Source organism: Aethalodelphis obliquidens, unplaced genomic scaffold, assembly GCF_003676395.1.
Source record: "Aethalodelphis obliquidens isolate GAN/ISIS:26980383/991018 unplaced genomic scaffold, ASM367639v1 scaffold31, whole genome shotgun sequence".
NCBI classification, from domain to species: Eukaryota; Metazoa; Chordata; class Mammalia; order Artiodactyla; family Delphinidae; genus Aethalodelphis; species Aethalodelphis obliquidens.
Genome location: NW_020837975.1, coordinates 14,094,725 through 14,110,717, shown reverse-complemented (window position 1 = coordinate 14,110,717; position 15,993 = coordinate 14,094,725). Strand labels below are relative to the sequence as shown.

At 43.3% G+C, this 15,993-nt stretch overlaps 1 protein-coding gene, 1 long non-coding RNA gene, 1 other non-coding gene and 1 pseudogene across 3 annotated transcripts; 3 read left to right on the top strand and 1 right to left on the bottom strand.

The window, feature by feature from the left end:
- Positions 1 to 1,326: 1,326 nt before the first annotated feature.
- Positions 1,327 to 2,185, top strand: PEX39 (peroxisomal biogenesis factor 39). Its single transcript, XM_027127278.1, has one exon. It carries the CDS (start codon positions 1,340 to 1,342, stop codon positions 1,670 to 1,672), a length of 333 nt encoding a protein of 110 aa, XP_026983079.1. The 5' UTR covers positions 1,327 to 1,339; the 3' UTR covers positions 1,673 to 2,185.
- Positions 2,186 to 5,085: 2,900 nt separating this feature from the next.
- On the bottom strand, positions 5,086 to 6,884 carry LOC113630918 (mitotic checkpoint serine/threonine-protein kinase BUB1 beta pseudogene; annotated as a pseudogene).
- Positions 6,885 to 12,222: 5,338 nt separating this feature from the next.
- Positions 12,223 to 14,092, top strand: LOC113631122 (uncharacterized). Its single transcript, XR_003437189.1, has 2 exons — positions 12,223 to 13,012; positions 13,299 to 14,092. It is a non-coding gene; the product is annotated as an uncharacterized LOC113631122 (long non-coding RNA).
- TRNASTOP-UCA (transfer RNA opal suppressor (anticodon UCA)) lies at positions 13,525 to 13,597 on the top strand. Its single transcript has one exon. It is a non-coding gene; the product is annotated as a tRNA-Sec (tRNA).
- Positions 14,093 to 15,993: the final 1,901 nt, after the last annotated feature.

Genomic DNA, 15,993 nt, shown 5'->3' with positions numbered 1-15,993 from the left:
CTGTTGATTATTTTATATATAGTAGTGTGTATATGTTAATCCCAAACTCCTAATTTATCTCTCCCCCCCCCACCCTTTGGTAACCATACGTTTGTTTTTGAAGTATCTTGAGAAATTTCAAACCATTTAGATTCACCAGCTCTTAGCAATTTTGCCACATTTGCTTGCTCGCTCTCTCTTCCTCTCTCTCTCATGACATTTCACCCATAAATACTTCAGCATGTCTCTCCTATGAACAAGGTCATTCTCCCACATAACCAAAGCACAGTTACTGCACCTAATTTAACATTGATGTAACACTGTCATCTAATATACAGAGTATATGCAAAATTTCCCAAGGGTAAAATGTCCTTTGTAACTGATTTTCCCCTCATTTTGCTCCAATACAGGATCACAGTTTGGATTTTTCACATCTCCTTTAGTCTGACATAGTTCCTCAATCTTGTCTTTTTCTTTCTGTCTTTGTCTTTTATGGTATCAACATCTATAAAGCATCCAGGCCAGTCATTTTGCAGAATGTCTCTAACTTTGGTTTGTCTGCTCATTTCCTCCAGTTTAGATTCCGAGTGAACACTTTTGGCAGGAACACTACAGAGGAGATGCAGTGTCCCTGCACCTGTAGTGTCCCTGCAGTGCATCACTTCAGGAGGCAGATGCTGCCAGTTTGTCCGATTAGTCGTAATTAAGCTTTGCTTACTTGATTAAGGCGGCCTGTGCCAGATCAGGCTAGCTTTCGATAAACTTAGAAACCTGGGTTTTATTGGCATTGGCTTCCCAAGCAGCTGGAGGGAATGTAGCACTCCTGGCCCGCCTTCATCTTCTCTTCTCCCCTCTGGGAAAGTCTGGAATAGTCCTGACGGCAGGAAATGGGGAGAGAGTGGCGAGGCTCTGCAGTGGTGTCCTTTGTTCCAGTTTTCCTGAGACCACTGGAGACATTTCCTCCATTATTTTCTGTCTGGTGCTCTGGAGCCTGGGATGGAGGTTATCTCCCCCACCCTCCCCCCACCACGTGGCTATGCAGTAGTCTCAGCGCATGCATGAACGCAGGTGTGTGCGCGGTGCCCGGGCGAGTGTGCAAACTCAGGTCTTTTTGCCTGCATCGGCGTGTCGGCAGGCACGTTCCATTCTGTGCAAACCTTCCCGTGTTCTAAAGCATTCCATGTTGGAGGCTCTGGGGCGGGTTAAGTGGTGTATGTGTAGGTGAAGCGTTTCCGCGCAGAGCATGTTTTCCAGTGCTCCCCGCTCTCTGGGCCGCTTGGTACGGTCTACGCCCCCCTTCACTTCCTCCGACGGTGGTTGCACCCATCCCTCCCGGAAGCGCTCAGGCTCCACGTCAGCCATGGAGCCGTCCGGCAGTCAGAGCGGGAGTGGCGCGGCTCCTGAACCCGCGGACTCAGCCTCAGCTTCGGTGACCCTGGCGCAGCTCCTGCAGCTGGTCCAGCAGGGCCGGGGACTCCCCGGCCTGGAGAGACGCCACGTCGTGGCGACCCTCGGCGAACCCACGGCGTCCCGGCTCCCGCGGAGGCCCAAGCCCTGGGAGGCCTCGGGCTCCGCCGACGCCCTCGCGCCGCCCTTCCAGACCCGGGGCCACAGGCCCGACGACCCTCCCTATGGGCAGAGGACCCTCCTGGAAGAGCCTGGCTCCGGGGAGACTGCGACAGCGCCTTCCTAGATGGCACATAGTGGGTTCCTGAGGCTCGAGGTCCTTTGCAGCTGTGAATGAAAAATGTTGCTGCCCTATCCGCAAAGGACGCTGCAGCCATCTAGCCGTCAGCCAGTGCTGCGGCCCCGTCGGCGAGCCCTAGGGAACCGAGGATGGAGACAGATGGGCCGCCGGCTGCCAAGCCCTCAGCCACTGCAGACACTACCAACGGCGCACCCTGAGGGGGCTCAAGATGGGAAAGAACAGGATACTGGCCTTGGATAGCTAAGGCGCATATCAAAGGCAAGGTGTCAGTGAGCCCAGACTCTTGCATCTACCTGTTCACAGAAAAAAGCTCAACTCACTAACGTGAGATGTCGGGTTTTCTTTAATTAACAGTAATCTTTTGATGTTCTGACTACCTGATTTTGTCGCAGAACTCCTATCTATCCTTCAGAGCAGTCTCTCAGAGCTATCTGAGAGGCTGCCTCCTGGGCTTGCGTCCTCAGAAAGTCTGCCAAATAAAATAATTCTCAACTTTGAGGTTTTGCTTTTTTTTTTTTCTTTTTCAGTCTACAGTTTTGGTGACCATGGAGGGAACCAGAGCAGACTTCTCTTCGCCTGAACTCTACGAGGAACCGGACCCTTGGTACTGGCAGAGGCTCTTGTGCCCATCCGCCTCCTTGGAGAGTTCATACGAACTTGGGTGAGTCTCTCCTGGTTCTTGGATCTCCTGATTATTGGTTGATTATCCTGAGTTTTATTTGGCAGTGTCTAGCAGATGCCTGGCTCCCCATTTGAAAGACATTGGGGAGTGACCTCCCTAGGTGAAAGATACTAGGGGAGCCCAGTTGTGAAAGACACTGGAAGAAAATGCCCCCCAGCTGAAAGATACTGGGGGGAACCTGGTTGAAAGACACTTGGATTTGCTCAGTTGAAAAGATATTTGGGGACTTCCCCGGTGGTCTGGTGGTTAAGCCTCTGCGTTTCCGCTGCAGGGGGCACGGGTTCCATCCCTGGTCAGGGAACTAAGATGCCACACCGCGCGGACAAATAAAAAAAAAAAGTACTGAGCAGTCTGGGCTGAATGTTTAGATAAGAGGGTGACCCGATGTTTTCATCAAATTGGCTACCTTAATAAGACTTTGTCAGGATAAAAGTGCAATAGTAAATTTTATCCCCGACGAATTCAGCTTTAAAACGGGAAATAGATTCTCTCAAACAAAAACGAAGGGCATCAGAAAACCAACCTCCGATTAACACTCCAGCCAGATTCATGAATGTACTGAGCTCATACTTGCAAGTACCTACTTAATTGGGAGTCAGAGGAAATCTCACCCTGAAAATGACTCAGATTGGGCTCATTTATTGAATACGCAGTTAAGTTAGAAAAAGCCGGCTTGATAAAAACATCTTTTCAAAATTCTAACCTTAAAAAAACAAAAACAAATAAAAGCCCTTCCGGGGGAAGTTTCATTTCTCTTCCTGTGTCTTTGAGATGTAAATGTTCTACTTGATCTTCTTCCAGCCTTTTGCGTGTGTGGCTTTTGAGAACTTGGTCTCTGCCATCCAAAAGGTGCACGTGTGGTGTACATTTGGCAGCCAATCAAATAGACTGGGATTCTGAGCAGTCTTTTATCTAGCTGTACCAACTCTCGGGGATTTTTTGCCATCTTAACCTTCATTGCGTCAGCCTGTACAACAAAGGCCTTTACTTTCTTAGACTATTTTTGGGAATAAACTTTCTGGATCTTGTTTAGGCAGCAGCCTTCACACACTCTTGTGGGGAATGCCTCTTGCATCTTATTGGTTTGAGTCACTATTAAGATACATCTTATTAATGGCCAGATGATGGAGCCTTTAAATTGGGAAAACTCTGAATTGGTAAAGTTTTAGGGAGCTCTCATTATAACTAGCTGTTTTATTAGTACCTATGAGGAAAAAAAAAAAGGTGGGAAAAATATATGTAATGGTTAACCTAAGAACTCCCTTAGTTTAAAACAACCCCCCACCCCCAAAAAAAGTGGTTTGGGAAGCCTTATTGTGGTCTCTCCTTCCCCTCAATGGGTCTTACGGATAACAATAAAAACAGAATAATTAATTTAAATTAGGTTGATTAACAGGAAAACAAGAAAAAGGTGAAGGGAAAGTCTAGGGACTTTTTCCCAACAAGTTGGAAATTTTCAGGTGGTTACTTAAAAATGGAATAAATAAAACAGATGTTAATGGAATTAAATTAAAGGTTTGATACAAAACTACCTAAGGTTGGATGGGCCAAAGGGACGCACTATTGGTTCCCAACATTAAAGGGCCCCAAACAAGTCTGCTCTACTTACCCCAGTTTAAAAATATATATTTAAAGGGCTGGAAAGAATTACACTGAGATACTTGACCAACAATTACTTGGGGCAACAGGCCAATTAATCAGCTTAAAAGATTGACAAAAACGCTTGAATTCCTTGGAGCCCACTGGACCACCAGGGGAGTCCCTGTCTTGCAAATCTTGACAACAGAAATGTAAATACAGCCCACAGAAACCTGAGACTGAGCCTAATTAACTCAATCAGAAAGAACCTGAAACTAAGGAAGAAAAAAAGGAAAAAGTGGCCTTTTTAAACTCAAACAGGTGGAAAGTCTCCCTCAGCCAAAATCTAATTCATAGCCTCCTTAAAGGTTTATCAAGGACAAATACAAATCTTAAGTCTTTTCCATAAATAGTAAAGGCTTAGTAATCTGAGCAAGCAAATTTAATTCATTCCAAGTGTTATTTATAAACTAGTAAGTTTATATTGTAATAACTGATTCATAACTAAGGTTTTTTTTTTTTGGCTGTCGCACACAGCATGTGGGATCTTAATTCCGCAACCAGGGATCAAACCCGCGTCCCTTGCAGTGGAAGCTTGGAGTCTTAAACCACTGGACCAACAGGGAACTCCCAATAACTAAATTTTTTTTTTAACAAATACTATTTTATTCTTTACAAAATACATAGTGGTCTTAAGGGTACAGGTCACAAATTACAAACGGGAAAAGCACAGGGAAAAGTTGAGAAAAATGCGTTAAATGACAACAAGGTTGTGTTCACCTAGAGGGGTGGGATAGGGAGAGTGGGAGGGAGATGCAAGAGGGAGGAGATATGGGGATGTATGTGTATGTATAGCTGATTCACTTTGTTATACAGCAGAAACTAACACACCATTGTAAAGCAAATATACTCCAATAAAGATGTTTAAAAAATGACAACAAGGTACCCATTAATACGGAATCCATTTAGAATAAAACAGTTCTTTGTTAGACAAGGCCAAGAGGAGGTACCTTGCTGAGTAGAAAATGCCAGTTATCTAGAAATATACTTCTATCAAAAAGTAGAAAAGTGTTAGTAGTGTACCTATATTAAATCATAGCATATACAGGTCCAGTGTTCCACAGTACAACCATTGGTTTTAGGCAGGAATCTGTGAGAAACTTGACTGCATATCTTGCTGGAAGAGGAAAGCCCCAGGACTGATTAACTTCCCTACCTTCCATAAAGCTTTGTTCAGGTGACTTTGGAATGTGGTGTCAAACACCCTATTCATTTCTGCCGCAAGTTCCCGCAGAACAGACACTGTGGTCTCATCCCTGGCATTCAGAATCCGCACAAAGAATTTATTCCACAGTTCACCACCTTTTAGCTCAGAAATAGTTTGGCTAAGTTTCCAGAGGGACCCATCCCAGAAGACCTGCAGGTGTTCCTTGAATAATAGTAAATGTGCTAAATCTGCTATACCAAACAGATAGGGAGAAGAACAGTTAGCCAGGATCTTTTGTCCTTCCAGGATCTGTACAGTCTGAAAGCCGCTGAGGTTAAAAACGTCTAGCTGTGCCCTAAGGTCAACACTGTAGGAAAAGTCCACTATCTTCAGAGCTTGATTGTTCTTATTACAATCATAGGGATCGTGGATTCTGTTTCTAAGAATCAGACTCCTTGGACTCAAGTCACCATGGACTATTTCTGCTTTGTGTAGTTTCTCCACCATTGTCAAGAGGTTATAAATAATCAACACTGTCATTTCATGGGTCATAAAGTCACTGTACTGAAGAAGATCCTGAAGGGTGAAGCAGTTTATATATTGGTGCCAAACGATACAGCCATCTTGGTATTGATACCAGCGACACAAATTATCACACTCCTTATTTAAACGTTCCTTTAACTTGAAGTTGATATAAAAGTCCCATGGGACAGGTTGAGAAGATACCTTTATTATGGTTAACTCTGCAGAGTTTCGTGGCGTCACCCAGAATAATTTATGGTCTTCGCATAACGGGTATTCTTGTTTAATGCAGTAATCCTCATTGACTAATTCAATTTCCTTCTCTATTTCCAAATTAGGCATTGGTCTATCTTCTACGAAAAACTCTGCAGAGGTACTCAGCTCTGGTTGGGATTTTAGCAGTTGTCTGTGGTACTGTGAACACCAGGGTGACTGAGTAGGGCTGTCTGTAGTCTCGCTAGTGAGCTCCAGTTTCTCAGGAATTTGAAGACATTTGATGGAGGAGGTGCTTGCAACTGAGGCAGAAGATCCGGAGAACCCAGAGGAGTGTGTGGCTTCACAGCTGTCTTCAATAATTGGGCCCCAAACTGCTGAACTCCACACTCCAGAGGCCCTCCTTTCCACATGCTGCCTCTCCCCTTCTGCGCAGTTGTTCCCAATAACTAAGTTTTAAAGTGAAGCTATGAGATCTCTAGTTTTGTCTGTTTATGTGTCTGTGTGTACATTATTATGAGATATTATTATGAGAAGTATGTACTTCTAGAAATATCAAAATTGAAATTTAAAAAGCTCTATATAATTAACTTAAAAGTAAGGTGTTACAAACTAAATATTTCTAAACATAGAAGAAAGTGGTCAGAATGAATTTCAGGTTTATGTGATCTAAGAAATATTCAATATTAAATTAACATTTTTAAAAATATGTTTTTATTGATGTATAGTTGATTTACAATGTATTAGTGTCAGGTGTATAGCAAAGTGGTTCAGTTTTATATATATACTTTTTTTCTTTTTCAGATTTTTTTCCTATAAAGGAAAAGAAAGTATTGAGTATAGTTCTCTGTGCCATACGTAGGTCCTTGTTGGTTAACTGTTTTATATATAGTATAACATCTGGTATTAAAGCTAGCTTAAGCTCACTGACTTAATTTAATATAGACATGTCTTACTGTATTGTACCTAGGTTTACTAAAGGTTAATACATTCATGTCTTTTTTTTGGCTGTGTTGGGTCTTCGTTGCTGTGTGCGGGCCTTCTCTAGTTGCGGTGAGTGGGGGCTACTCTTCTTGGTGGTGTGCGGGCTTCTCATTGTGGTGGCTTCTCTTGTTGTGGAGCACGGGCTCTAGGCGCACGGTGTTTGGTAGTTGTGGCTCGTGGGCTCTAGAGCACAGGCTTAGTAGTTGTGGCTCGTGGGCTCTAGAGTGCAGGCTCAGTAGTTGTGGCGCACGGGCTTAGTTGCTCCACGGCATGTGGGATCTTCCCGGACCAGGACTTGAACCCGTGTCCTCTGCATTGGCAGGTGGATTCTTAACCACTGTGCCACCAGGGAAGCCCAGCATTCATGTTATTTCTGTTACAGACTTTGTCAACAGCAACAACAGCAACAAATTAATGTGGTAGGATAATATTTTCATAAGTTATAAAATGAAGGTAAATGAGATAGTTTTCAGGTGAACTCTTTTAGAAATAATTATATCTTGGGTATGTCTGTCTAAAATAGTTTCTCTAGATTTTTGGTAACTTGAGTTTTGCTAAGTTAAGTTAAATGATGGGAATTTATTGAATGTCCAGGTCATTTCAAATGAGATAAAATGCTGAAACATTAATTGCTAAACAGGTCTAAAGTTAATCACTTTATTCTTCTCAGGAAAGGAAAAACTAAAGATGTCTGGGTTTATTACAAACATACCTTGTACCACATTGAGGAAAGAAATTATTTTATATGTTTCTAGAGGTTATGGGATACTCCAATCAGGGAATGCTGGTATGACAAACAGCTTATAATTACTTGCTGCTTGTTGGTTTGTGCTAGAGATTAAGTTTTTTTATGTTTCTTTTTTTTGCGGTACGCGGGCCTCTCACTGTCGTGGCCTCTCCCGTTGCGGAGCACAGGCTCCGGACGCTCAGGCTCAGCGGCCATGGCTTACAGGCCCAGCCACTGTGTGGCATGTGGGATCTTCCTGGACTGGGGCACGAACCCGTGTCCCCTGCATCAGCAGGCGGACTCTCAACCACTGCGCCACCAGGGAAGCCCAGAGATTAAGGTTTTTTTTGTTTTGTTTTGCGGTACGCGGGCCTCTCTCTGTTGTGGCCTGTCCTGTTGCAGAGCACAGGCTCCGGACGCTCAGGCTCAGCAGCCATGGCTCACGGGACTAGCCGCTCCGCGGCATGTGGGATCCTCCCAAACCGGGGCACGAACCCGTGTCCCCTGCATCGGCAGGCGGACTCTCAACCACTGCGCCACCAGGGAAGCCCCAGATTAAGGTTTTTAACAGTTAAAATTGTAGTATGTAATTAGAACTACTAAAGATAATAAGGGAAATATTTCAGTATGCAAGGAAAGTAGGATGTGTGTTTTCAGCAAAAGAAGGTATGAGGAATGGAAGTACATTTTGTTAAGGGGAAAGAATGATTTTGTCCTAGAGCTGGTTATTTCTGTATTAAAAAAATAAGGGACAAATTAATATGAATACAGAAACTTGTAGAAGATTTGTAAAAAGGGAGCCCTGAAAAAGGAGTTTTATACATGGTCAGGCTCATATTAGATTCAATTTAATTTCGTAAATGGATTTTGTTATTAAAAGTAGACTGGGGCTTCCCTGGTGGCGCAGCGGTTGAGAGTCCGCCTGCCGATGCAGGGGACACGGGTTCGTGCCCCGGTCCGGGAGGATCCCACATGCCGTGGAGCGGCTGGACCCGTGAGCCATGGCCACTGAGCCTGCGCGTCCGGAGCCTGTGCTCCGCAACGGGAGACGTCACAACAGTGAGAGGCCCGCGTACTGCAAAAAAAAAAAAAAAAAAAAAAGTAGACTGGTGCAAGACTGGATTTGGTTCTCTCTTTTAAGAGAATAAAGTTTTCTTGAAATACTGCTTTTGGTAACAGATTTTGTGAGCTTTTTTGCCTTTAAGTGATCTTTTTTTTTTTTTTGAAATTTTTTGTCACTTTGGTTAAGTGAGTGTTGTTTCACAGTGACCTGTGATCCTGTTTGACCAAGTGTTAATATTTCTGACAAATATCCCAAATATCAAATTCTAACAAAAGTTCTTTTGACCTCTGGTTACCTCTGGGATGCTTCAAAGGAACCCTAATCTCAGAGAGGATTATTAAACTAATTAGGCCTATTTGGTATGTTAAATTACTTGAGAAACATTGTCAAATGATTGGAGATGAGCCTTAGTTATATGGCATGGATAAATGTTATAGATATTCCAAAATTCATGTGAAATTCCTAAAATTCTGATATGCTCTGGTATAGTGTTATCAGTCATAATTCTAGTTATTATCTTAAAATGTTACATGTCATAGAAATACCCAAGTTTTTTGCCAGTTGCCTTGTAATCAGATCTTTAACCATGCCGTTTAAGTCTTGTCATTTATAGACAGTCATTGTTTTACTCTGAAGCTTTTATAAAATGGAAATCTTCAAGAAAATTCATAAAAAGGATTTCTGACAAATATAAGTTTCTGATAACTTTTGGATCATACCACTGAACTAGGTAACAAATTGCAAAACTAATGGAAAACCTGAACACTTCTTCCAGATCATCAGAAATTAATTACATGGGACTGAATGAACTGATAAACATGATTTATAATTTTATGACTTTTTCTGTAATATCCTGGCTTTTAATCTTTGTTTTCTAGAAAAACCTTTCCTCTTATGCTATGACCTACAAAAAGTTGATAAAGTATACCTTTATAAACAAAGATGAATCATTTATCTTCTTCACTCTACCTAGTCCTTACAGAATTTGGCTTCTCCAGCTGGGTCTCCTGTGGACTTGATGGTTTATTACAACCAAATTACAACTAGTTATACTAATCATTGTTTGTTCTCTTTGTTTCCAGATTGTTTATGCTTTGTGTTTCTCTCTGCTGTACTATGACCTTATTAATGTTACTAGCTTTATTACGTATCCCATCTAGTTTATAAGATTGTCTCTTGCATTACCCAATGTGTAACCAGGTCTCCAACAAAATTAATGATGGCTAAACATCTTGAGGAAATAGATCAATAATTGTAACAGTGTGATTCTAGATATGAGAAGAAGCAACAAGGGAAAACATTTCCTGGATCATAATAGACTAGTAAGACAGGTGATGCAGAGGATCTTACATTATCAACAGGGCCTAATCCAAAAAAAGTTAACACATCGAGTAGGCCATCAACAGAATCTTTGCCTGATCTAGGAATGAGCCTTCCTAGCACCATGGGACAAAATTGGTCATGAAATGTCTCCCAAATGTTGGTCGAATTTTATTACTAAGGGGAAGCACTGTGGGTGAAAAATGTTGCCTGCCATATCAACAGAGGATGCTGCAGCCATCACGCCATCAGCCACTACAAGCGCCCCGACGGTGAGCCCTGAGGGAACTCGAGGAGAGACAAGCGGGCTGCCACTGCCAAGCCCTCAGCCACTGCAGCCACCCGAAGGGCGCACCCTGAGGGGACTCAGGAAGGGAAAGAACAGGATCCTGGCCCTGGACAGCTAAGGTACATAGCAAAGAAATAATTTCAATAAGCTCAGACTCTTGCATCTTCTCATACATAGAAAAGTGTTAAATTCGTTAACTTGAGATGTTTGGTTTTCTTTAGTTAACAGTCATCTTTTGATGTTCTGGCTACCTGGTTTTTGCTGCAGAACTCCTGTATATCCTGTAAAGGCTGCTCCCTTACTTCTTTGGAGCGGCCTCTCAGAACTATCTTGAGAAGCTGCCTCCCAGGCTTGAGTGCTCAGAAAGTCCACCAAATAAAACATAATTCTCAACTTTTAGGTTGTGTATCTTTCAGTTGATATAACTCTGAGATTTGGAGGGTGTGACTGTGTCCTGCATAGACTAGGACCCTGGATACTGGCCACTGCTGTTTCTCTTTTGTGCATTCACCACCACCTATCAGCTGGACTTAAGCCTCCTTGGAGCATCACTGTGGTGGTGGTGGTTGTTTTTTAATTTATTTATTTATTATTTTTGGCTGCATTGGGTCTTCATTGCTGCGCGTGGGCTTTCTCTAGTTGCAGTGAGCAGGGGGGCTACTCTTTGTTGCCGTGCGCGGGCCTCTCATTGCAGTGGCTTCTCTTGTTGTAGAGCACGGGCTCTAGGCATGAGGGCTTCAGTAGGTGTGGCACGTGGGCTCAGTAGGTGTGGCTCGCGGGCTCTAGAGCACAGGCTCAGTAGTCGTGGCGCACGGGCTTAATTGCTCTGCGGTATGTGGGATCTTCCCAGGCAAGGGCTTGAACCTGTTTCCCCTGCATTGGCAGGTGGATTCTTAACCACTGCGCCATCAGGGAAGCCCCACTGTGGTGGTTTTGTATTTGTATCTCTAGACAGTGAGCCTCAATTAAAAAAAAGAAAAAAAAATGTAATCCTGTTTCAGTCCTTATATGTAATTGAAACAAATCTCATACTTTACTACTTGCAGTGCATAGATGTGTTTTTATTTTTAAAATGCTACTTAGGACACACTAAACGGTTCTGACCAACTGGGAATGATTTCTTAGGAGTGTAGAAGTTAGTGTTTATCTCCCGATTCAGCTTATTCTGGTGGTTGTGGAAGTGAATTTGGGATCCAAGTGGCATTTTTATTTCAGACAGCCATTCTCCAGATAGGCAGTGAAAAACAAGGCTTGATGAAAAAACTTGGCCCCAGAATGACAACGAATGAAATCTCAAAGCATAAAAAAGAGCCAGTCAACAACAACCCCTAGAACCTTAGGCTCTAAGAACCAGCTGGGTCAGGCAAGGGGCTAGAGGCTCTAGAGCCAAGGAAAAGCTTTAACTACCTTGTAAAGTCAGTCTCTTTAAATCAGCTGCATGACTCACTGCACCTACTATTGTTTCCTGAAACTAGGTCTTTTGTTCTCGCTACACCTAGAACATATCAGGTATTTATGTTGACTGTCGTGATCCCGCATTAGCACGCAATAATAGGACTAATTTTCCCCAGAAAAAAGGATAGTCCCATAACTTGTTCAGGGAATGGTATATAACATGGTACACAATACAGAAGAGCATAATTTTTAAAACTTCCTTTACATAGATTTCTAAGTTAAAAACTGTTGTTTTGCTTAATACTCTTAACCATGGGAGGCAGACAGGCTAGACTATATTAGCCTCATTTTATAGGCAAGAGTGGAAGCATTTCCATATTTAGTATACGACAGATCTGGGATATAAACCCTGGGGCTTCCACACTCAACTGCTCTTTTCCCGTGACTTTTTTTTTTTTTGCGGTTCACGGGCCTCTCACTGTTGTGGCCTCTCCCGTTGCGGAGCACAGGCTCCGGACGCGCAGGCTCAGTGGCCATGGCTCACGGGCCCAGCCGCTCCGCAGCATGTGGGATCTTCACGGACCGGGGCACGAACCCGTGTCCCCTGCATCGGCAGGCGGACTCTCAACCACTGCGCCACCAGGGAAGCCCTCCCGTGACTTTTTGATACATCATTTTAAAGTAATCTGACTTCACAGTGCTTTACAGTATAAGAGTAACATCTATAACATCTCATCCTGGCAGGTTCACTCTTGAGCCAGTTAACTGTGAAATAAAATTCATATTTTATGGAAAGAGAAGAAAAATTTAAACAAAAAATCTTCTCTGCCTTTTGGCCTCCTCTCTCCCACCACTGTGCATTGTGTATCTTGTATTATGCATTGACCAAACCTTTACCATCGGCGGAAATTTCTACTCAACCATAAAGAGCAACATTCTCCTAAGACAGTTCCTTAAAGGTAACATTCCTTCTTGATAAGGGGTCACATGGTGCTCAGATGTGGATTATGTAAATTGTCAATAATAGGTCATTTGATGTACAGCCCTCCTCTGTCTCAAAAAGCATATATAACTGTATCTTGACTTCTAATGGGCGGAACAATTCTCAGGGCTTTGTGAGATGCTCTTCCTGGGTTATAATCCTCAAATTTGGCTCGAATAAAATTTTCCATTTCTTTTTTAGATCGACTGATTAAAATTTTTCATCGACATATGCTTGGTGTAGTCAGCAGGATATCAGAGACTCCTGCCAGAGGCCACCGGGAGTCTATGCAGAACAAGTGCTTGGTGCCAGCGTGGGCCCATTGAGCCCCACCTGCTTCTCAGCACTCCCCAGGTGTTTTTGGTGGGCTCTCCTGATATTTGGATCTCATTGTTTGGGTGTTGATCCTAAAAGTTTTATTTGAGCTGGTTTTCACTTAAGACTTAGAGTCTTAAGGGGCACCGGTGCATTTCCTAGGCACCTAGGGCGTCTGGGCAAGAGGCCCAGGGAAACATGTGGCTGGGGTTTTGTTAAATTTGGCTTAAAAAAAAAAAGAGTTGATATATGGTCTGAACAAAACTTTTGCTAGTGAAATCAGAGACTGAATTATTCAGCGCCAAAGAATAAAGGGACATTTTGCTCCTTCCAGCCACAAGCCATCCTCAGATGACTGAGGATCTCTGGGAAGTGTCTGAGGATCAATTTTCATGATGTGTAGCGGTCCCATAGGGAAACCCCATTACAGTCATTAAGTAAGTACTGCTCATCCAGGTGGCGTGACAGAGGCTGATCACCTAGTGTTCCGAGCACCCAAGATGGTTTTAGGCTGTCATTGGGAGAAACTGAGCCACCTAAAAGAAGTCGAACCAGGGAATTCCCTGGTGGTCCAGTGGTTAGGACTCTGTGCTTTCACTGCCAGAGGCCCAGGTTCAATCCCTGGTCAGGGAACTAAGATCCAGCAAGCCACATGGTGCAACCAGAAAAAAAAGGTTAGTATCTGCAGATTTTGGTAACTTGAAACTAAACCAAGGTAAATTATGAGAATTCATTCACTATCTGGGTCATTTCAAACAGGATAAAATTCTGGAACATTAATTGCTGGGGAGGTCTACGTTCTTAGAAGAGGAAAACTAAAGCATAAGCATAAGTTTGTCAATCAGGAAATGCTGATATGACAAACACCATTTTTATTTATTTATTTTGGCTGCGCCATGTGCGGCATGCATGATCTAGTTCCCTGACCAGGGATCGAACTCGTGCCCCCTGCAGTGGAAGCTCGGAGTCCTAACCACTGGACCACCAGGGAATTCCAGAGAAAAATTAAGGTTTTAAGGTTAAGAATTATAAGGGAAACATTTCAGTATGCAAGGAAGTAGGATGTGTGTTTTCAGCAAAGAAGGTATGAGGATTGAAAATGCATTTTGTTAAAGGAAAAAAGGTTTTGTCCTAGAGCTGGTTGTTTCTGAATAGATACAGAAAGTTGTGGAAAGTTTGTGGAAAAGGAACACTGAGAGTTTTGTGCATGGTCAAAATTGGCTGAGATAAGATTGAACTTAATTAAGGAAATGTTTTTTTCTTTTTGCAGTACACGGGCCTCTCACTGTTGTGGCCTCTCCTGTTGCGGAGCACAGGCTCCGGACGCACAGGCTCAGCGGCCATGGCTCACGGGCCCAGCCACTCCGCGGCACGTGGGATCTTCCCGGACCGGGGCACGAACCCGTGTCCCCTGCATCGGCAGGCGGACTCTCAACCACTGCGCCACCAGGGAAGCCCAAGGAAATGTTTTAAAGGTAAAGTAGTATAAAACCTGAATTTGGTCCTCTAAGAGGACAAAGTTTTCTTAAAATATTGAACTGCTTTTGGTAATAGATTGTGAGTTTCTTTGTGTTTAAGTGATCTGTATTTGCCTGAGATTTTTTTTTTAAGTTTTTTATTTTTTTGGCCATGCTTTTGGCTCATGGGATTTTAGTTCCCCGACCAGGGATCGAACCTGGGGCCCTGGCAGTGTGCGCACCAAGTCTTAACCACTGAACCACCAGGAAATTCCCTGCTATTGAGAACTTTTATCATCACGCTGGTTAAGTGAATTGGTATTGTTTCACAGTGACCTGTGATTCTATTTGACCAAGTGTTTTAAAACTTTGTTGTTGTTTTTTTTTTCGGTATGCGGGCCTCTCACTGTAGTGGCCTCTCCCGTTGCGGAGCACAGGCTCCGGACGCGCAGGCTCAGCGGCCATGGCTCACGGGCCCAGCGGCTCCGCGGCATGTGGGATCCTCCCAGACCAGGGCACGAACCCGTGTCCCCAGCATCGGCAGGCGGACTCAACCACTGCGCCACCAGGGAAGCCCATAACTTTTTGATATTTTTGACAAACTTTCCAAAGATCAAATACTAAATGAAGGTCATTTGACCTCTAACTTTGAGGTTTTCCAAAGGGTCCCTGGAGCACCTCAAAATATTTGTTTTCTCTCCATCTCAGAGAGAGGAATATTTGGTATGTTAAATGGGGAGCAGTTAAATAGATGGTGATAAAACTTTAGTTTATGTCATATGTGTAAACATTATTAATATATATATTCTAGAAATTAAGTGGAACTCCCAAAATTCTGGTATGTCCTGGTAAGTGATATCAGTCATAATTTTAGTGTATGTCACAGCAGTAACCAAGTTTCTTTTCAATTGCATTGTAATCAAGTTCTTTAACCTTGACTCTTAAAGTCTTTTGTCATTTATAGCTAGCTATATGGTCAGTTAACCAGATATTTGGTAGAAATGAGGTTAACTTTAGAAAGAAAAAGATTATGTTTCAGTGAATATTCTAGTTTTGTTAATTCAGGCATTTACTGGCTAAGACTCACTTCTCAGATAGCTCCTTGCAAAGTTTAATTAAAAGGACACTGTTTCTGAAGGCTATCACAGTATTCTAACTTTGGATGAAGATCAGATCCACCGTGAGCTGCAACCAGGACATTATTCATATTGGAAAAGACATCAGGTAAAGGACTCCTTGGGCTTCCCTGGTGGCGCAGTGGTTGAGAGTCCGCCTGCCAATGCAGGGGACACAGGTTCGTGCCCTGGTCTGGGAGGATCCCACATGCCGCGCAGCGGCTGGGCCCGTGAACCGTGGCCGCTGAGCCTGCTTGTCGGGAGCCAGTGCTCCGCAACGGGAGAGGCCACAAAAGTGAGAGGCCCACGTACCACAAAAAAAAAAAAAAAAAAAAAAAAAAGACTCCTTGCAGCCGTGTTGGAAGGGACCATATCAGGCATCTCCTGAATGAACTGAAACTCGCTTTTGTTCTTTTTAATACATTTACTTATTTTATTTATTTTTGGCTGCGTTGGG

Coding starts and splice junctions, on each gene's coding strand:
- PEX39 (XM_027127278.1), top strand. CDS start 1,340: ATGGAGCCGTCCGGCAGTCAGAGCGGGAGTGGCGCGGCTCCTGAACCC.